General features: G+C 43.7%; 1 protein-coding gene across 1 annotated transcript in view; it reads left to right on the top strand.

The window, feature by feature from the left end:
• The first annotated feature begins 1,113 nt into the window (after positions 1–1,113).
• Positions 1,114–21,892, top strand: part of UBE2E3 (ubiquitin conjugating enzyme E2 E3) — a 90,742-nt gene continuing 69,963 nt past the window's right edge. The window contains exons 1-3 of the mRNA XM_075317407.1: positions 1,114–1,275; positions 3,514–3,739; positions 7,747–7,797. Coding sequence (XP_075173522.1) covers positions 3,546–3,739; positions 7,747–7,797 — 245 coding nt within the window. The 5' untranslated portion in view covers positions 1,114–1,275; positions 3,514–3,545. The remainder of the gene's footprint in view (positions 1,276–3,513; positions 3,740–7,746; positions 7,798–21,892) is intronic.

Below are 21,892 nucleotides of genomic sequence, written 5' to 3' on the forward strand. Positions count from 1 at the left end.
ACTGTCTGCAGAGGGTTAATGAGCCCCCTCCTCAGATCTGTCTCGCTGTCTGCAGAGGGTTAATGAGCCCCCTCCTCAGATCTGTCTCGCTGTCTGCAGAGGGTTAATGAGCCCCCTCCTCAGATCTGTCTCGCTGTCTGCAGAGGGTTAATGAGCCCCCTCCTCAGATCTGCCTTGCTGTCTGCAGAGGGTTAATGAGCCCCCTCCTCAGATCTGTCTGCAGAGGGTTAATGAGCACCCTCCTCAGATCTGCCTCACTGTCTGCAGAGGGTTAATGAGCCCCCTCCTCAGATCTGCCTCACTGTCTGCAGAGGGTTAATGAGCCCCCTCCTCAGATCTGTCTCGCTGTCTGCAGAGGGTTAATGAGCCCCCTCCTCAGATCTGCCTCACTGTCTGCAGAGGGTTAATGAGCCCCCTCCTCAGATCTGTCTCGCTGTCTGCAGAGGGTTAATGAGCCCCCTCCTCAGATCTGCCTCGCTGTCTGCAGAGGGTTAATGAGCCCCCTCCTCAGATCTGTCTGCAGAGGGTTAATGAGCCCCCTCCTCAGATCTGTCTCACTGTCTGCAGAGGGTTAATGAGCACCCTCCTCAGATCTGCCTCACTGTCTGCAGAGGGTTAATGAGCCCCCTCCTCAGATCTGTCTCGCTGTCTGCAGAGGGTTAATGAGCCCCCTCCTCAGATCTGTCTCGCTGTCTGCAGAGGGTTAATGAGCCCCCTCCTCAGATCTGTCTGCAGAGGGTTAATCAGCCCCCTCCTCAGATCTGTCTCGCTGTCTGCAGAGGGTTAATGAGCGCTCCCGGAGGTGCGCGCACACATCGCTCAGGCCGCCGTGCACGCGCACAGGTGGACGCGCCCGGACTCGCTGACTTCACCGTTCTGCTGCGGGGAAGCAAGGGGGCGGAGCTTTAGTCACCGGGAGAAAGCAGAAGGGGCGGTGTCTGTGGATGGGCGTGGTTTATAGATCAAGACTCCTCCTCTCGTTCGCCTTACTTCAGTCTTAGCCCCGCCTCTCGGACCCGCCTCCCCCTCTCATGACTCCTCCTCCCTCGGACTCGGCAGCGCCACCAGCAGGTGATAGCGGCGCAGTGCAGGCAGCTCCCCATTCCCTCCTCCCTCTCCGCCTCCTCCTTCTTCTTTCTTCCGACTCTCAATGTTCGGCAGCCGGCCGGAGCCTGCTCGTTTTCCCCCCCCGGGCTCGGTGTCTCCAGGATCCCCCCCCCTTCCCCGGCACGGCATCCAGCGGGCGTGAGAGCAGGGAAGGGCAGAGCTGCTGAGGTAACCGAGGAGCGGGGGAGGGATCCGGGCAGCGCCGGAGCTTTGTTCTTGTTTTCAGCCCCGGAGAAAGCGACGCGGGGGGGCCGGGACCGACTTCACGCATCACTTGCCACAGACGCCGCGGAGTGCCGCGATCACCGGCCCCGGCCGATCTGCTCTCCCCCCCCCCTCCCCGCCAGTGATAATGGTTCCCCCCAAGTCTGTCCTCACAGCCGCCCCCCTGTGCTCCCGTGAGCGCCCCCACTCTGCTCCTCACATGGGGGGGGATTCGTGCGGTCAGCGCGTCCTGGGACTGTGACCCCCTCCCCCCCGCGGACGGGCGCAGGATCCCGGCTCCCAGCAGTGTCCATAATAACCCTGCGGTGATCTCCGAGGACCCGACCCCTCCATCCGCGGCCGGGGGGGGGGGGGGCACCGTCAGCAGACATTCCGCCGGGTGTAAATATTTACTCACATGTCAGAAGTTATTCCGGAGTCCCCCGTACTTTACATGGGCAGTGGTTTTTTTTCTAGCACATGTGATTGTTGTGCTTCCCCTTTTTTATACACACATTTATTTTTATATACTCTCTTTTTTGTCCGCCTCCTCATTGTCCCCCAGGAGGGGTCGTCTCCGCTCACACCGCCGCTTTCAACCCTATTTGTACTCATCCAGTGACGTGAAGGCCCCCCCCCAAAAAAAGACACCGAAGTTTCCGTTTTTGTAATCTTTTGTTTTCCGTTTTGCCCTGTAATGAGCGGATCCGTCGTTACCCGTGGCCTCGGATGTTCAGGGCAGCACAGAGCCACGAACCGTGGACACACGATCTGTTTCCCATAGACCGCAATGTACAAAAAGAATAAAAAATGCCAACCAGATATTGGGGTGGACAAAAAAGGAAAACATTGTGCAGACGGAGCGGATGATAAAGCGGCAGTGTGAACACTGCTATAGAGCGTCACATGTAAATCCACACGGTCCGCACCGGTACTGGAGCCACAGATCACCACAGCATGTTCCATTGTCTGTGGCTTCTGCATAAAAAAAATGACAATTCCCCTAAAAATATAATTGGGGCACACCACGCGGGTGGCATGTTATCTCAGTACGATCACCTCCATGTGAACACCCCCCTTATGATTGCTTTCGTACAATAATTCCCTGTCCATGCCATCGATTTTCCCCGTCTGTACGGTCACTTCAGTGGCATCGATTTTCCCCGTCTGTACGGTCACTTCAGTGGCATCGATTTTCCCCGTCTGTACGGTCACTTCAGTGGCATCGATTTTCCCCGTCTGCACGGTCACTTCAGTGGCATCGATTTTCCCCGTCTGTACGGTCACTTCAGTGGCATCGATTTTCCCCGTCTGTACGGTCACTTCAGTGGCATCGATTTTCCCCGTCTGTACGGTCACTTCAGTGGCATCGATTTTCCCCGTCTGTACGGTCACTTCAGTGGCATCGATTTTCCCCGTCTGTACGGTCACTTCAGTGGCATCGATTTTCCCCGTCTGTACGGTCACTTCAGTGGCATCGATTTTCCCCGTCTGTACGGTCACTTCAGTGGCATCGATTTTCCCCGTCTGTACGGTCACTTCAGTGGCATCGATTTTCCCCGTCTGTACGGTCACTTCAGTGGCATCGATTTTCCCCGTCTGTACGGTCACTTCAGTGGCATCGATTTTCCCCGTCTGTACGGTCACTTCCGTGCCATCGATTTTCCCCGTCTGTACGGTCACTTCAGTGGCATCGATTTCCCCGTCTGTACGGTCACTTCAGTGGCATCGATTTTCCCCGTCTGTACGGTCACTTCAGTGGCATCGATTTTCCCCGTCTGTACGGTCACTTCAGTGGCATCGATTTTCCCCGTCTGTACGGTCACTTCAGTGGCATCGATTTTCCCCGTCTGTACGGTCACTTCAGTGGCATCGATTTTCCCCGTCTGTACGGTCACTTCAGTGGCATCGATTTTCCCCGTCTGTACGGTCACTTCAGTGGCATCGATTTTCCCCGTCTGTACGGTCACTTCCGTGCCATCGATTTCCTCTCTGTACCATGGATTCCCTCCATACATGGGTCCAGTGTTCTGTGTCACCAGGATCAGGGGTTTGAGAAGTTACAAGAAACTTTTCTCAATAGTTCCATTTGTTATTTCTGTAACTTTTTTTGTTGCTTTTTACATGAACTCTTTTGTGTTCTTTTCATTACTTTATCACTTGTTGGTTTCATTTAAAATAATCTGAATTTTCTGTCCGCAGGATATTGATAAGGAATAAATCAGTCCACCAAGATGTCCAGTGATCGGCAGAGGTCCGATGATGAGAGTCCCAGTACCAGCAGTGGGAGTTCAGATGCGGATCAAAGGGATCCTCCGGCCCCTGAACCCGAAGAGCAAGAGGAGAGGAAACCTTCAGCTGTCCAACAGAAGAAGAATACCAAATTATCCAGTAAAACCACTGCAAAGCTGTCTACTAGCGCTAAAAGGTAAATCACCACATTGACATGTAGTAAAGAATAACTGTGGGCAAATGAAACAGTCACAGGAAATTGGTGTGTAAGGAGTCCCCCTTTATATACGGGGGGGGCAGTAATGGGGTTTTATCTTTTTGGTTAACAGATTATGTATCTGTTTAATTTGAATTAAAGCTATTAAAGGGGTCATCGCCCAACTTAACTAACCCCCTGCATGGCTTATTATATGTGTAATTATATAATGGAAAGTTATTCTACACATATGTGGGCACAGCGATGGAATGCAGAAGCCTATAGAGCCCTTGGTAATGGTGGCCACATTGGTAGTCGCCAAGCTTTTCAACATTACAGTTTTAACTAAGAAATATATGATTAGAAATCTTCAAAGGTTTTACAAAATAGGTTCAACATGCGGGATCACTTGGTATGGGGTCTATAGTGTAATATGTATAGTATTTCAATTGATTGCACTTTTCCAATAAAGACTGTAAGTAGCTCTTAACTATAACTATAGTCCCAGATTCTTGTTAGGAGTTATATAGATAGATATTTCTCATGAACTCTTATGAAGAGGTTATTCATATATTGAGGACTTTTGTAAATTGCATAGGTCATGACTTACTTATACTTGGTGGAAAATCTTAATGTTTTTGATATTTGAACTGATCCTCCTCACTCTCTGGTTCTGGTCCACAATGGTGTGTGTGTGTGTGTGTGTGTGTATATATATGTGTATATATATATATATATATATATATATATATATATATATATATATATATATATATAATATAATATATGTATATATGTGTGTGTGTGTGTGTGTGTATATATGTGTGTGTGTGTGTATATATATGTATGTATGTGTATATATATATATATATATATATATATATATATATATATATATATATATATATATATATATATATATATATGAGATGTATAGATATATCTCTCTATCTATCTAATCTCTTTTGAGACCCTCTTATCTAATTGCAGTGTGTACATGATGATATCCTGTCTATTATTATTATTATTATTTATTATTATTATTACGCCATCAATTCCATGGCGCTTTACATGTGAAAGGGGTATACATAATAGGGCAATCACCATTAAAAGGGATTGTCTTGAATTCGGGTAAAACCATTCTAATCTGCCCCCCCCCCCTCCCCCCCCACCCGACAATCTGGTAAATCCCACGTGTGATACAACTACAACCATTGTGAGGGAGGAAAGTTAAAAGCGAACCTGTCACCAGATTTAGCCCCTATAGACTGCGACCACCACCGATGATCTTTCTTATATACAGCTTTCTAGAATACTGTATACAAGTGCCAAGGCCATGCTGGAGAAACATAAACGTTATTTTACTTACCTAGGGGGCAGTCTGGTCCAATGTGGTAGCTTGGTAGCTGCACTTCGGTCTGGTGCCTCCTCTCTGTTGCGTCCTCCTTCTACCCAGCCCTGTATGGGTGACGTGTCCTACGCCATCCACACAGGCCGGCATTGCAGTCCTGCGCAGACGCATTTCTTTCTGCCCTGAGATCAAAGTACTGTAATTCGCTGGCGCAAGGAAGGGTCGAAGACCTCAGGCGCACTACAATACTTTGATCTGCCGTGAGCATGGCAGATCAAAGTGCGCCTAGGCAGGACCTTAACGCCGGCCTGTGTGGATGACGTAGGACACATCATCCATACTCGGCTGGGTAGAAAGAGGATGGTGATCGCCGCAGAGAGGAAGCACCGGACCGGAGAGCAGTGACCCTATCAGACGGGAGAGCAGTGACACCTATTGGACCAGACCGCCCCTAAGGTGAGTATGTGTTTTTTACATTCTACAGAGTGGCCTGGGCTCTTATATACAGTATTCTGGAATGTTTTATATAAGGGCTCACTGGTGGTGGCCGCAGCTTATAGGAGCCAAATCTGGTGACCAGTTCCCTTTTTAACTCTCCTTCCTCACAATGGTTGTAGTTGTATCACACATGGCATTTACCAGATTGTCCGCTTCATGCTTGATTCCAAAACTATTCACAAAGTCAATTTCTGACTCAAGGGCTATATTTTCTATGAGGGTTGTTGGCGGGGAATTATCCTTCTAATATTTCTGCTGATGTATCACCTCTCGTGGATGTGGAAAGATATTCACTGAAAGTCTATTTACAAGCTAATCCATGTCGCCTTTATCTAGTAGAAACCCTTCCTCCTCCTATTGATTAGTCTCTGATTATTGATTGTGATAAGTAAGCAATACTTCACTCAGGGGCTCTTGTTTGCACAACGTCTTGGCAGAATAGGAGGTGGCTGACCCTTGGGAAAGTTCGGGGCTTTTCCCACCCAGGCTTGGATCTTATTTATGCCAGATGCTCTGATGTGTAAAGTCCTAAATGTAACATTGGCTCTCTAGGAAAGTCCGAAAATTGCACTGATCATACTTAAGGTGTGTGTGTGTGGTGTTTTATTTTTTTTTTTTTTTCTTCTGTGACACTTGACTGTAGTCTCAATTGTCCATTGAAGAGCTATCGTCAGATACAAGCAAGAAAATGCAACACCCCCGAGACTAGCATTTTCTAACTGTGTGGGGGATCTTTTAAAATGTTAAATCTGGCAATGTGGAGTTTATTTTTATACTGCGCTAGTTTGGGAAAAATGCCACAAACGAAACACGATCGGGCTTAATTTTCAGAAGCCCACATGGCATGGTTTAGTCTGTTCTCCCTCGTATCGGAGCTGTGTGGAGTCGGGCCGCAGCTCGGTCAGGAAGATGTAATTTCAGGTTAGGAGGCACGGAGTTTCAGAAAAGCTTGTCTTTTATTATTTTAATGCCTTGAGAAAGCTTCATTGGCGTCTGAACATCAGTGTGAACTCATTAAAGATTTTTGGAGGTTGTACGTGTAAGGCTGCTTTCACACATCTAGTTTTTGCCATCAGGCAGGATCTGGTGAAAAAAAACGGATCCGTTGCATCAGGTTTTTTTCCATGCGTTCCTTCCGTTTTTGACAAATCCGTTGTGCTCTGAGCATGCTCAGTTAAAAAAACAGATCTTTTGTTGGATTCCGCCATATGCCGGATGACGACGGATCCAGTGCCCATAGGCTTCCACTATAAAACAATCCGGCGTGGTCCGTTTTTTGCTGGAGAAAAAAAACGTTGCATCCTGCGTCCTTTCCGGCAGCCGAACGAAGAAATTGCGCCGCATGCAACGCAAGGCCATCCGGCACAATCCAGCTTTAATACAAGTCAATGAGGAATAAAACAGATCTGGCGCCATATCCATTTTATCCGTATTTCGCCGGATTGTGTCTAACTGCAAAAACCGGATGTCTGAAAGCAGCCTAAGAAGGGACGTATCTTCAGCTTTGATCAGGCGTAATTTTCGGTTTTACCGCTGTCACTTCTGCATATTCATATATTTTTTTTTTGACTGTTTTTACCCAAAAATGAGATGTAATAATCCCGTTCTTATCAGTCAGTGTAAATAGTTGGGGAAGTTTTTAATCCGCTTTGTGGCTGCAGCCCTGTGGTTGCTGGAAGTTTTGCTTGTTCTTCATGTTTCTGGCAGAATGATGTGTAAAATGAGGACTGCCTGCAGCCTGTGCACTGTGTTCATGGAGGCTCGGTCATAGCATTGGTTTAAAGTCATTGTCAAAAAAAACGCCAGGGTTCACCCGCCCTCCCCCTGCCTCATTTGCATATTAGCTAAAAAGGGAATTCTCCCTGCTAAAAAGTGTCTGGCACCCAAACATTTCCACTTTTCTGAGGATGTGGAAGGTTCTTCTCGCCTCCTCCGGGGTCTGCTTCCTCCGTTTCTGCTCGGATGCCCCCGGAATCGAGCTGCTAAGTTCCTGTGTTTTAGGATTTGGGTTATGCCTCCGAGAACAAAGAGGAAGCAGCCATGTTAGCGTTACCGAAGGCAAAGCCAATGTTGCATTTAACAACATGATGGTAGAGGGCAGTGTAATTCCCTGATTCATTCTGCAGAGTGTCTGAACCGCTTCTCATTTCACTTACAGGATTCAGAAGGAGTTAGCAGAAATAACCCTTGATCCTCCTCCAAACTGCAGGTAGGTAACCATTCCCGTTTTGTAATTGCTTTGTTTCCACAAGAAATTAGCAATCTAATGGCCTCTTAGCTGAGCAGTAAAGGAGATGTTTGGGCTTTAAAAGTGCTTTGATGTGCAAGGAGAATCCTTTATAGAGGAGACTGCAGTAATTCACACCTTGCATGTTTTATCTCCTGAGTCAGGCGAAGTTGTTTTATTTATTTATTTTTTTTTTTTTTTTTTTTTTTTTTTTTTTAGTTTGTGAATTTGGAGGCGATGAGATTTTTATTTTTACTATGTGCAGTTTAATTTCGACTGCGCTCCCCCCACCGGCGTTCTCTTATTAAAGGAAGCTTTTGTGCATAGTCAGCTTGCAAGGTCGAGCTCCGCTTATTGCAAAAAGTTGTTGAATGCCTGCAATAGAATGTAATGCCCTCCGCAAGTTTTATTTCTGTCGATACCTTGTTTATGTCGTGTTTAGAATTATTCGTTTGAATTTGTGTAAACATTCCGTAACATGTAAACAACGCGACGCTGCATCTTCTGTGAGATTGAGATACGTAAATAGTTAGTTATTTGCAAGATTCTGACAACCTGCACAATATAAAGGGAAGAATTATTTCCTACTTTCCTTCACCCCAATTTTTTTTTTTTTTTGTCCTCCGCTTCATAACCAGACAAGTCAAAATGCCAAAAATAATATCCAATAAATATTGCTATTTTAATTTACATAGTGGAACCTTGGTTTAAGTGTAACTTGGTTTGAGAGCGTTTTGCAAGTCAAGCAAAACTTTTTACAAATTTGTAACTTGGTTTAAGAGCAATGATTTGCAAGAAGAGCAAATATTCAATAACAGCAAATACTCACCGTGCACACTTCTGGTTCTGTCCTTTCACCGCACTCTGACCCGCTCTGGAGGAAACTTTCTGTACATATGTACTGTAACAGTATACCACTGTACAGTATATACTATATAGCATGTCTATAATTTGCATTTGTGGATACAGTATTGTACTTTCGGCTATCCAGTACAGCACATTACTTATACTGTACCTACCGCACACCAACAATTTTATTGTAGCTAACATGCAGTTTAATTTGTTTTTGTTTTTTACTGTACAGTATTTTGTATTAATGTACTGTAATAATTTTATATGAATACAGTACATTGTATTGTATTACTGTAATAAGTTTGTATAAATACAGTAAATATTTTTGGGTTGTGGAACGAATTGTCTGCGTTTCAGTTATTTCCTATGGGAAAATTGGCTTTGATATAAGAGTAACCTGGTTTAAGAGCACAGTCCCGGAACCAATTATGCTCGTAATCCAAGGTTAACATAGTAACATAGTTTCCAAGGCTGAAGGAAGACCTTATGTCCATCTAGTTCAGCCTATTTTAGTGCCGCTGTTCTCCAGGGTTGAACCTGTGGAAGGCAAAAACCCACAGAGCAGAAGCCAATTTTCTTCATAGGGGAAAAATTATTTCCCAACTCCTAAGCGGGGTCAACTATCTACCTGTAATATGTTATTCATAACCTTCTATACTGTTGGTATTAAAAAAAGCATCCATTCCTCTCATAGTAACATGGTTTCTAAGGCTTAAGGAAGAAGGTTCCTCTGTACTTTTAAATATGAACCCCAAAAATTAGGCACCAAACAAACTTCCTGAATGTCTGGCTTCTTGAATTTGTGCTGATACAATGTGCCTGTTTTGTTCCGATTATTTGAATTTAATAAAAAATCTTTTTTTTTATTTCCCCACAAAAATTTAAAAAAAAAAAAAAAATTTACACCCTAAATGGGATAATTGCTGCATCTACAAATTTAGTGAGACAAGTTTTCAAGCTCGAATTTGAGTCTGAGGCCATGTTGAGTCTTTTTTACATCAGTATTTGGCTATGTGCGCACAGTGCATTTTTTCGCGGCGTTTTTGCGCGTTTTTCGGGTGCGTTTTTGGTTTCAAAACTGCATGTCTTTGCTTCCCCAGCAAAGTCTGAGTTTTCATTTTTGCTGTCCGCACACAACTTTTTTTTTTTTTTTTTTTTTTTTAAGCTGCGTTTTTGAGCTTGAAAAAAAAATGGACATGTCAGTTCTTTCCTGAGTTTTTCTGCATTTTCCGCCCATGCAATGCATTGGAAAAACGCAGCAAAACGCAGAGATCAAAAACGCACCAAATCGCGGTAAAAACGCATGCGTTTTTTGACGCGTTTTTTTCGTCGCGGGTGCGTTTTTGTGAGTTTTTATCGGCCAAAAACGCAGCGTGCGCACATAGCCTTTGTAAGTCAAAACCAGGAGTGGGTAAAAGTACAGAAGTGGTGCTCGTGTTTCTATTATACTTTTCCTGATTGCACCACTCCACCTCGTTTTGGCTAAAAATATGGATGTAAAAAACAGTGACCAAATACTCAACAAGTGCACATGGCCTAATAATCAGAATCTTGTATGTTGTACTAATTTAGTGGTCTAAACCCTTTGCTAGACTAGACCCCAGCATTTACTGACTGCTGCTAGCTATTGAGGCTTGCTGAGAGTTGTGGTACAGCAGCAGCTAAAACCTTTCATGAAGAGCGTGTCCAAATTTGTATCTATTATAGCCATTATATTGATTGTAAAATGTCGTAATTTGAGATCCTTTTTGATAACCAAACTACCATGTGTTTCCAAAAACAAGACCTAGTAAGATTTTTGGTGTCCCCAGCAGTTGTTCCTTAAGCTATGTGCACACGCTGCGGTTTTTTTGACGCTGCGGTTTTGTGCGGTTTTGGCCGCTAAAAAAGCACCCGCGGCAAAAAAACGGCAAAAAACGCATGCGTTTTTATCGCGATTTGGTGCATTTTTGGCTGCGTTTTCCTGCGTTTGAGCTCTGCGTTTTTCCAATGCATTGCATGGGGGGGGGGAAATGCAGAAAAACGCAGGAAAGAATTGACATATCCATTTTTTTTTTTTAAGCTCAAAAGCAGCTTAAAAAAAAAAGTTGTGTGCGGACAGCAAAAATGAAAACTCATAGACTTTGCTGGGGAAGCAAAGTCATGCAGTTTTGAGGCCAAAAATGTCGCAAAAAAACGCACTGTGTTAACTTACCCTTATTTAGGATGTTCTTGGCTTATTGTGTCTGTGGTATTTCAGCAGCACTTTGATTTCTGCTCCGCTGTAACAGTTGACTTTCTACACGGTGGTATAAGGCTTAAGTGAATGATTTAAGATCTAAAGCAGAGCTGGGTGAAGTTGCGGCATATTAAACTTTACTATAATTTTGTGTTCACGTCATTTAGATTGTATGCTTTGTGTTTTATTTAGCGACTGGCTTTTTTCTTTTTTTTTTTTTTTTTTTTTTTTTTTTTTTGTTTATAATCCACTCCATAAAATCCTACCTACAAGTTGGAATATTAGAATATACTGTAACCTGATGTTATCCCATCCTCTGCAGAGCACATGCTCTTTACTAATCGTGTGTGTTGTATCGTATACTATACCGGCTATTTAAAGGCATTACTATCAATCAAACAATCTCTTGACCAGACATATTTATCAAATTATATTATCAACAAACAGAAATCAGAGTATATTGTATCAAATAGTTTTTATTTTACAAAAAATATTTTTTTAAAAACATTTATTCCAAATCACTAAAAAACATAAAAAAATCAAGAAAAAACATCTGATCCTGATGAAAAGGTTTTTCTTGAAACGTGCGTCGAGGTTCTGCGGGTTTTTCCTGACCTTATACTAGGCAAGTATGGCACAGTAATTTATGCTTGATTTTAATTAAGAGCCTCTGTTATAAAGGGATCGATTTACTTGAATTGGGTGTTGTAGGAATTTACATCCAGCCCGATTATTTAAGCCATTGTATGGGCTGAGTCAGTCTTTTTCCTCTTCCTTATTAACTAGCTTGTACCCCTTACAACTCCATAGTTATTATAATCTGAATACTATTATTAAAAGGAAAAATATATTTATATTTATATGGCTGAGATCCTTTTGAATATTTATAAGGTTTCATTGGATTTATATGATAGTGGAATTTTTTTGGGGACTGAATATTTGTGCACAGGGGCTCTTGCATGTACATATTATATTAATACAATCAATTTATTAGTGCTGTATTTTTAAATATTGGTGACATGGCAGAGGTGGGGCTCTAATTGTATAAACCAGGGCTGTGGAGTCGGTAAGCCAAACCTTCGACTCCGACTCCGACTCCTCAAATTCTCTTGCACCGACTCCGACTCCGGCTCCGGCTCCGACTCCGACTCCGACTCCGGCTCCGACTCCGACTCCTACATATATTGCTTATAGTTAGGTGAAAAATTTATTGTAGTACATGAATATGTGTATGTGAACATTAGACATTTAATAATTTTTATGATACAATAATCAAGATATTTGGATAGAACATAAAATATATTTATTGGATACAACTTTAGAACACAAAAAACTGTAATAAATTGTAAATATGTAATACACTATGTAATATACAGTAGATTACATATATATCTTGTGTGTGTATATACACTGTGTATATATATATATAATATTACAGATTTACAATTTATTAGTTTTTTGTGTTCTAAAGTTGTATCCAATAAATATTTTATGTTCTATCCAAATATCTTGATTATTGTATCATAAAAACAATTAAATTAATGTCTGATGTTCACATTATACTACAATAAATTTTTCACTTAAATATAAGCATTATACTAAATGTTATTATTTAGTAAAATATTCAGCACATTCTGCATTGCCCTGTCCCCAATTTATTATATATTTTAGGAGTCGGAGTCGGTGCATTTTATACCGACTCCAACTCCGACTCCGACTCCACCAAAATGAGCTCCGACTCCGACTCCACGACTCCGACTCCGACTCCACAGCCCTGGTATAAACTCTTAGTACTTTTTTATGAATTGAGTATAATATCCTTTTGCTTCTTTCACTAATCACTTCTTGGTCAGAAATCCCCTCTGTCTGTGTTTTTTCAAGTTGTTTGGTTTTTTTTTTTTTTTTTTTTTTAGTGATTTGGAATAAAATAGTTTTTATTTTACAAAAATATTTTTTAAAAACATTTGATACAATATACTCTGATTTCTGTTTGTTGATATATATTCTTTTGAGTTAAAGTATCATAAAAACCATGGTGGAGAAAATATAGGAATCTGTCTATGCATCTAATATTTATCAAATTGTATTTTTTTTCGGCAGTATTGAAGGCACCATTATTGCTTTTTGGGAGGCTTGTGCTATAGTCTCGTAGTCGTGCTGCTGCTTCCTTGGTTTCACAATAAGTCTATGGTATTATTTTGTGGATTTAATGGTTTTTTTTTTTTTTTTGTTTTTTGCTTTTGAAAAAAATATATATAAAGGAATCTGCCCATAGTAAAAAGTAATTTTGTGCAAAATCCTTACTTTGCATGATTGGAGATGACTATTGTAATGTTTACATGAGTTTTAGCGTAAGCAACTACTGTTCCGGGGGAGTCGGACCTCCTGATTTTCGGCAGTATGTCCTCCATATGACTACTTCTGGCCGCGGCTTCCCCAATGTAATCGACTGTTTGCCAGAAGGTGATCTTAGGGCGTCAACTAATCACCAACCGGCTGCATTTTTCAATGGATTTGTCACAGAATTCTTTGAATTGTTCTATCTACCGTAATTATATATATATATATATATATATATATATATATATATATATATATATATATATATATATATATTTATAATTTATATTACTTTTATTTTTTATTTTATTTTTTTTCATATCCACAAAATATCTTTTGTGAGGGTTGAACATGTTTCTACAAGCGAGGTGGGCCACATCTAGCCATACACTTAAAGGAGAATTGCAATTGTGTGGGGTTTTTTTAAAGGGAAGCTGTCAGCAGAAATTTCTTAATAAACCTAAAAGATTCCCCCTCTGCAGCTCCTGGGCTGCATTCTAGAAAGGTTCCTATTGCTATTCTGCCCTCTTTGAGAGCTAAATAAATAGTTTATAAAGTCTTACTTTTTGTATGCAAATATTTTTTTCTGTACACGGGGACGGGCTTTCTGGCATCCGTTATTCTCCCTCCTGCCGCTTTACGCCGTCCCCCATCGCTAATTTCCATACTGAGGAGGCCACCCCATGCTCCCGAGGTCTCGCGCATGCGCCGTGCCACTCTCTCGGTACCGTGCACAATGTGACCGCTGGTGACGTGATTGCGCAGGCATGAGATTATGGGCGGCGCTGTGATTGTCATCAGCAAGTACCCGCCCATAATCTCGTGCCCGTGCTTTTCCCTCTGCCTCCACCGTTCTGCGCAAGCGCTGCCAGATGAACCCACGTCACCTCTTACCCATGTTTCCCTGGAGTAGGAAATAGATGGGAGGAGCGGAGCACACCACCGATCAACAGGGTTCATCTGGCCAGCGCTTGCGCAGAAAGGTGGAGGCAGAGGGGAAAGCGCGGGCATGAGATTATGGGCGGGTACTTGCTGATGACAATCACAGCGCCACCCATAATCTCACGCCTGCGCAACACATCACCAGCGGTCACACTGCACAGTGCACGGTACCGCGAGAGTGGCACGGCACATGCGCGAGATTTTGGGAGCACGGGGCGGCGTCCTCAGTGTGGAAATGAGCGATGGGGGACGGCGTAAAGCGGCAGGAGGAAGAATAACGGACGCCAGACAGCCCGCCCCTGTGTACAGAAAAAAATATTTGCATACAAAAAGTAAGACTTTATAAACTATTTATTTAGTTTTCAAAGGGGGCAGAATAGCAACAGGAACCTTTCCAGAATGCAGCCCAGGAGCTGCAGAGGGGGAATGTTTTAGGTTTATTACGAAATTTCTGCTGACAGCTTCCCTTTAATTATCCTATTTAAAGGGAACCTGACAGCTGATAGCTGCTGCCCAATCCTCAAGCAGGACATATTGGACATTAGCAGCTTGGTTTTAGCCATTCATGTGTAAATAGTTCACTAGCCACTGGGGACTAGTTACAGGTTTATTCCTGATGGCTTCTCCCCACCCGCTGCCCTGGAGTGACAGGTCTCTCCATACACCTACAGAGGGAGAGACATATCCATGCAAGGCTGAAGCTGGGGAAAAGCTGCCGGGTCGGGGACCCACCTGTCCGACTATCCTCCCTTATGGTTCAGTCAACAACAAAACAGTTTAAGGGGTGGTCCACTGCTCAGCATAGTGGTCACACATCTATGTAAAGCTCATAAAGGAGTATTTTGTCAAATACCTTGTGTAGTCAATTGTGCGCCATTGCAGTCCGCTCATCCTCATCAAATGACCCCCAGGCTCCGTAAACTCTGAGATCGGTGATATCACGTCAACGTCAGATGACCCGACATCACCAAAGCGGCCCGTCTTCCTGAGTGACTGGGCTTGGGGCAGAGTTTCATCGCTCGTCACAGCCCAGCATCTTACGTGCGGTTTCCTTCACTGCAGAGCGCTGTAAGCAGGAGCGATGCTGGGCAGTGACGAGCGGTGAAACTTCGCCCACTGCCCAGTCACTGCTTTCCCCCATTCAGATCTGCTTTTCTAAGTGGGGTTACTCGCATAATTTACCATCTGGAAACCTGCTTTTCAAAGGTGCTTGCTAGACTTGGTGCTAATGTACTAAGCTGGCACACAGTCCCGCGAGCCGCGCATTCGAGACCTCTGGCCTAAGATCTATAGTAGTTCTGGGTGTATATTGCTAATCCTCGCCTAACCGTCCCTGTATACACTGGCATAGATAAAGAGATCTTTAGAAAAAGTATTTCTAAAGCTCTTTCACATTTATGCTAATGAGCGAGGGGACTAGTCCCCTGGGCATTAGTCGTTAGTCGCCCCCATTAGCATGTTAGTACGTCCCTGTGGGAGTGCTATCATGCTAATGCATATGCAGTGTCACAGGATGAGCTCACTCACCTCTCCGCCGCCATTGCTGGATTTCAGCTTAGAGCGCATGATCCCGGAGTTAGGGTCATGCGCACTACTTTAGTTTCAAGCCAGGATGCGTACACCCGGCTTTATAGTGCAGATGACCCAAACTCCAGGGTCATGTGCACTGAGCCAAAATCCAGTGTCTGACACAATGACAGTGGAGAGGTGAGTGAGATCATTCTGTGACGCTGCGTATTTATTAGCATGTCAGCACATATATGTGTGTGTATATATATATATATGTATGTATGTATGTATGTATGTATGTATGTATGTATGTATGTATGTATGTATGTATGTATGTGTAATGTAATGTATTGTATTATATTATTTTTTTTTTTTTTTCTTCCCTTTGGCACAAGTTATTGTAGTGCACACACTCCGCTTGTTTACACTGCAGCAGTAATAATGATAGACGTGGGACATAGTGCCAATACTGATACAGTGTTTGGGAATATATCACCTGACCGCGCTTGGTAGGATATCAGACATTGTGTCTGGGCTGCGTTCTCACGCTGCTGCCTGTGGCATGTTTGTTACTTATTTGGTGGCTGGAGGTTGCAACAAATTCAAAAAAATGTTTAAAAAAAACTTTTTTTGTAACTTTTGGAAAATTGTAACAAAACCTTCCCACTATAGCACAGTATCTGGCACAAATTCATTTATTTACCCTTCTACAGCCTGAGAGCTGAAAGTGCACGGCAATGTCTTCATATTATCATTATGGGCTCCTGCACAAACAGAACTGGCTCCTTCACACTCCTATTTGCACGGACATCTTCCGGGAGAGAACGTAACAAATGACGCATGGGACTTTTTACATTTATTTATTTGCAGTGGACCTTGATTAAAAATAAATAGAAAATCCCTCGGTGAGAGCCCTATTACAACTACACATAGTATGTGTTTGAGCCAAGAGATTTTAGCTGGTGAAAAATGTAATATGCATATAGTAAAAAAAAAAAAAAATCACCTCCTGTACGTCTTCACTCAACTATTATATTTGGGCTTTGCCAAGCAAATATGGCTGAGCTGCAACACCCAATACCAGACGTATCCTATGTACAATAGTGGGGCTGTTTTTTGGGAAGGAAAAACGTAGTCAAATTGTTTTATTCCTCTGGTTCTTTTTTTTTTTTTTTTTTTTTTTGCTACTCTTTGTGTGTAAATTGCTAAAGAACTTTGTTTTAGTGGCAATTTGATTCCCTGTATTTCAGGATTTGGTCACACTATATTGTGAAGTTTATGTCCAAGGCTTTTCTTAATAGTCTTACCCAACGAACATCAGACGTACACATTTAAGGGGGAACCTGTCACTAAATTTGGGGCCTATAAGCTGCGGCCACCATCACTGGGCTCTTATATACAGCATTCTAACATGCCCAGGCCGCTGTGTAGAACATAAAAATCACTTGAGAATCCTTAGGCTATGTGCCCACGCTGCGGATTTACCGCGGATTTTGCCACGGATTTACCGCGGATTTCCCGAAAATCTGCAGCAGCGGCACTTCCAAGCCATTTCAATGGCATTTTGGAAATGCTGTGTCCATGCTGCGGATTTTTCCGCGGCGGATTTGCCGCGGATTTTGATCCGGAAAAATCTGCAGCATGTCAATTATTGGTGCGGATTTTGGGTATAGAATGGGGGGAAAAAAAAAAATCTGCGGCCAATCCGCACCCGCGTCATGCAGAAAAATCCGCAGGTACATTCTACCGTGGACACATAGCCTTACCTAAACAGTCAGTATGGTGCAGATGGGTGTCTCCGTTCTCTGGGTGCGGCGCCTCTTCTTTCGGCAATCTTTGGCCTCCTTCTTCTGAAGCCGGGGTGCATTACGCGTACTACGTCATGCACATGCGCCAGTATTGAGGTCCTGCGCAGGCGCACTAAAATATTTCGGTCTGCCCTCAAATTGTGCCTGTGCAAGACCTCGATACTGGCGCATGTGCATGACGTAGTACGCGTAATGCACCCCAACTTCAGAAGGAGGACAAAGATGGCAGAAAGAGGCATTGCCAGCACCCGGAGAACTGAGACGCCCATCTACACCATACTGACTGTTCAGGTAAAAAAAAAAAAAAATCTTTATTTTTATATAGCGCTAACATATTCCGCAGTGCTTCACATACATTAGGAATGCTGTCCCCATTGGGGCTCACAATCTAAATTCCCTATTTGTATGTCTTTGGAGTGTGGGAGGAAACCGGAGTACCCGGAGGAAACCCACGCAAACACGGGGAGAACATACAAACTCCTTGCAGATGTTGTCCTTGGTGGGATTTGAACCCAGGACCCCAGCGCTGCAAGACTGCAGTGCTAACCACTGAGCCACCATGCCGCCCTAAGGTAAGTATTATAAAGTGATTTTTATATTCTACACAGCGGCCTGGGCTCTTATATACAACATGTTAGAATGCTGTATATAAGAGCCCAGTGGTGGTGGCCGCAGCTTATAGGGGACAAATCTGCTGACAGGTTCCCTTTAACGGATGCAGAGTGTCTGTCACCATTTGAGTCCCATGTTACAGGGAATCTATCACCACGTTTTTCCCCAATTATTTTGAGAGAAGCATAATGTAGGGGTAGAGACACTGATTCCAGCAATGTCACTTGCTGTAGTTTTGATATAATCACCCTTGCTAATAAACAGTATCACTAGAGGACTAGGTAACCTGCTGCCATGTAGTCCTCTATCATCACCCCACCACTTATTGCTTTCTGCCTATGCACAGTATTCACAGAAAGCTGCTAATCAGTGGTGTAAGTGGGTTGTATAGAGATAAACGTTTAGAGAACTGGCAGCTCTGCAGCATTTAAAAAAGCAAAAAGGTATAACGTGATGGCCCCAGTGCTGGCGGCAGTCACCGGATCGGTCAGCTTTGCCTCCGTTGCACTTTTCTTATGCGTTTTTCGCTTTGTTGAGCTCAGCCACCTGGATGCGCTGCATTTGCCGGGCGGGCTGGTGAATGCGCCCTTGTCACATACAGTTGTTTTTGTAAGTGCAGTTCAAGAGAAATATTATAATATGATTAATGACTTTTGTTCCATATTTCAATGACTTGGTTAGAAACAATGCCGATGCTGTTGAGAATCGGTGTCAAGTGCTGCAGAAGCAAAAAAAGACATAAATCCTTTATATTTCCCATCATCGGTGTAATAAGTCAGGCTTACGTGATATCCGTCACAAGCCCCTGATTCTTTTAGGGTCACAGTTGAGCTTTTATAAAACAATTTGTTAAATGTCAAATATCATTTATTCAATATGAAGGTTAATATTGTAAATAAAACCATTGTTTTTCATTCTCTATGGACTTCGTGGATTGTTGTGTAATGAGTGATTTGTAGAGCTACAACTCTGCCTGCCTACAAATCCCTCAGATTACACATAGAACTTATTTTTCCAGCTCATTTAAATTCTTAATATATTGGGCAATGTCTAGCTACCATCTTGATAATGTCTCACGCAGACTATTGTATATAGTGCTTCAGCCTCTAACGGGCAGCCAGTTATAATAACACACAGCTCTGCAGGGAGATCAAGAGAGCAGAGAGCGGCCATCACACATCACACTGAGAGGAAGCTGCAGATATGTCAGTTATAATCACACACAGCTCTGCAGGGAGATCAAGAGAGCAGAGAGTGGCCATCACACATCACACTGAGAGGAAGCTGCAGATGTGCCAGTTATAATAACACACAGCTCTGCAGGGAGATCAAGAGAGCAGAGAGCGGCCATCACACATCACACTGAGAGGAAGCTGCAGATATGTCAGTTATAATCACACACAGCTCTGCAGTGAGATCAGGAGAGCAGAGAGCGGCCATCACACATCACACAGAGGAAGCTGCAGATGTGTCAGTTATAATCACACACAGCTCTGCAGGGAGATCAGGAGAGCAGAGAGCGGACATCACACATCACACATCACACTGAGAGGAAGCTGCAGATATGTCAGTTATAATCACACACAGCTCTGCAGTGAGATCAGGAGAGCAGAGAGCGGCCATCACACATCACACAGAGGAAGCTGCAGATGTGTCAGTTATAATCACACACAGCTCTGCAGTGAGATCAGGAGAGCAGAGAGCGGCCATCACACATCACACAGAGGAAGCTGCAGATATGTCAGTTATAATCACACACAGCTCTGCAGTGAGATCAGGAGAGCAGAGAGCGGCCATCACACATCACACAGAGGAAGCTGCAGATGTGTCAGTTATAATCACACACAGCTCTGCAGTGAGATCAGGAGAGCAGAGAGCGGTCATCACACATCACACATCACACTGAGAGGAAGCTGCAGATATGTCAGTTATAATCACACACAGCTCTGCAGTGAGATCAGGAGAGCAGAGAGCGGACATCACACATCACACAGAGGAAGCTGCAGATGTGTCAGGTATAATCACACACAGCTCTGCAGAGAGATCAGGAGAGCAGAGAGCGGCCATCACACATCACACTGAGAGGAGCTGCAGATGTGTCAGTTATAATCACACACAGCTCTGCAGAGAGATCAGGAGAGCAGAGAGCGGACATCACACATCACACTGAGAGGAAGCTGCAGATGTGTCAGTTATAATCACACACAGCTCTGCAGTGAGATCAGGAGAGCAGAGAGCGGCCGTCACATATCACACTGAGAGGAAGCTGCAGATGTGTCAGTTATAATCACACACACCCCTGCAGGGAAATCAGGAGAGCAGAGAGCGGCCGTCACATATCACACTGAGAGGAAGCTGCAGATGTGTCAGGTATAATCACACACAGCTCTGCAGTAAGATCAGGAGAGCAGAGAGCAGCCATCACACATCACACTGAGAGGAACCTGCAGATGTGTCAGTTATAATCACACACAGCTCTGCAGTAAGATCAGGAGAGCAGAGAGCGGCCATCACACATCTCACTTGTAACACCGCCTTATATTCAAATATGTATGTGTGCCTGTATGTGTATGTATCTGTGCATGTACATCTCTACGTGAAGATGGGGCCCACTGAGACTCTTGCCTGGGGCCCACAAAAACCTGGAGCCGGCCCTGCAAGTACATGCTCATGAGCAGGACCCGCCACATCCTGGATGCAGTGAGTTCTGACCTGCGGGTCTGCATGTCTCTGTAGGAGACCACTGCTGCCCGTGCTCGCGATCAGGGTTCAGGGTGCCACGGTCTCCTCGCTGTGCCCTCCCTAGGGAGGGCATCCGACTCAGTCCACAGCATAAATAAATTCACATGCTGCAGCCTCTGCAAGCCACACCGAAGGTCAGTTGTTTCACTGCAGGCTGTACAAGCACAGTGGACATAGGATTTTTAGAAATCCCATTCACTCTGTTTGTACTGTACATCACAGCGTTTTGGACGCAGCTGAAACATGCTACATTCAAAACACTGCAAACACTAATCGTGGGCACGCAGGAAACTGAGGAAAGGTGAGGACAATGTTTTTTTTTTTTTTTTGCATATTACTAAAGGATTGATTGCCACAATACTACTGGGCACAATACTGCAGGGCACAATACTACAAGGATGGGCACAATACTGCAAGGATGGGCACAATACTACTAGGCACAATGCTACAAGGATGGGCACAATACTACAGGGCACAATGCTACAAGGATGGGCATAATACTACAGGGCACAATGCTACAAGGATGGGCATAATACTACTAGGCACAATGCTACAAGGATGGGCATAATACTACTAGGCACAATGCTACAAGGATGGGCATAATACTACTAGGCACAATGCTACAAGGATGGGCATAATACTACTAGGCACAATGCTACAAGGATGGGCATAATACTACTAGGCACAATACTACAAGGATGAGTACAGTACTGCAGGACCCAATACTGCAGGGCACAAGGATGGGCACAATACTACAGGACATAATACCACAAGGATCGACATAATACTACTGGGCACAATACTACTGAGCAGAATACCACAAGGATGGGGGACCTTACTACTACAGGGCACACAGATGGGGACATTACTACAAGATGTTGGATAAGATTCCTATATGATGCTGCTAATTTTAAAACAAGATTACAAAAAGGTGATAAAATTCAAAATAAAGCATAATTTTTTTTTTTCCATTAAAAATGCTTTTTTTTATATTTATAGACTTAACGAAGCAAAAAAGTGCAGGTTTGTTATAATAAACAAGCAAAAAAGGGAT

The sequence above is a fragment of the Anomaloglossus baeobatrachus genome, chromosome 7, assembly GCF_048569485.1.
Source record: "Anomaloglossus baeobatrachus isolate aAnoBae1 chromosome 7, aAnoBae1.hap1, whole genome shotgun sequence".
Classification (NCBI taxonomy): domain Eukaryota; kingdom Metazoa; phylum Chordata; class Amphibia; order Anura; family Aromobatidae; genus Anomaloglossus; species Anomaloglossus baeobatrachus.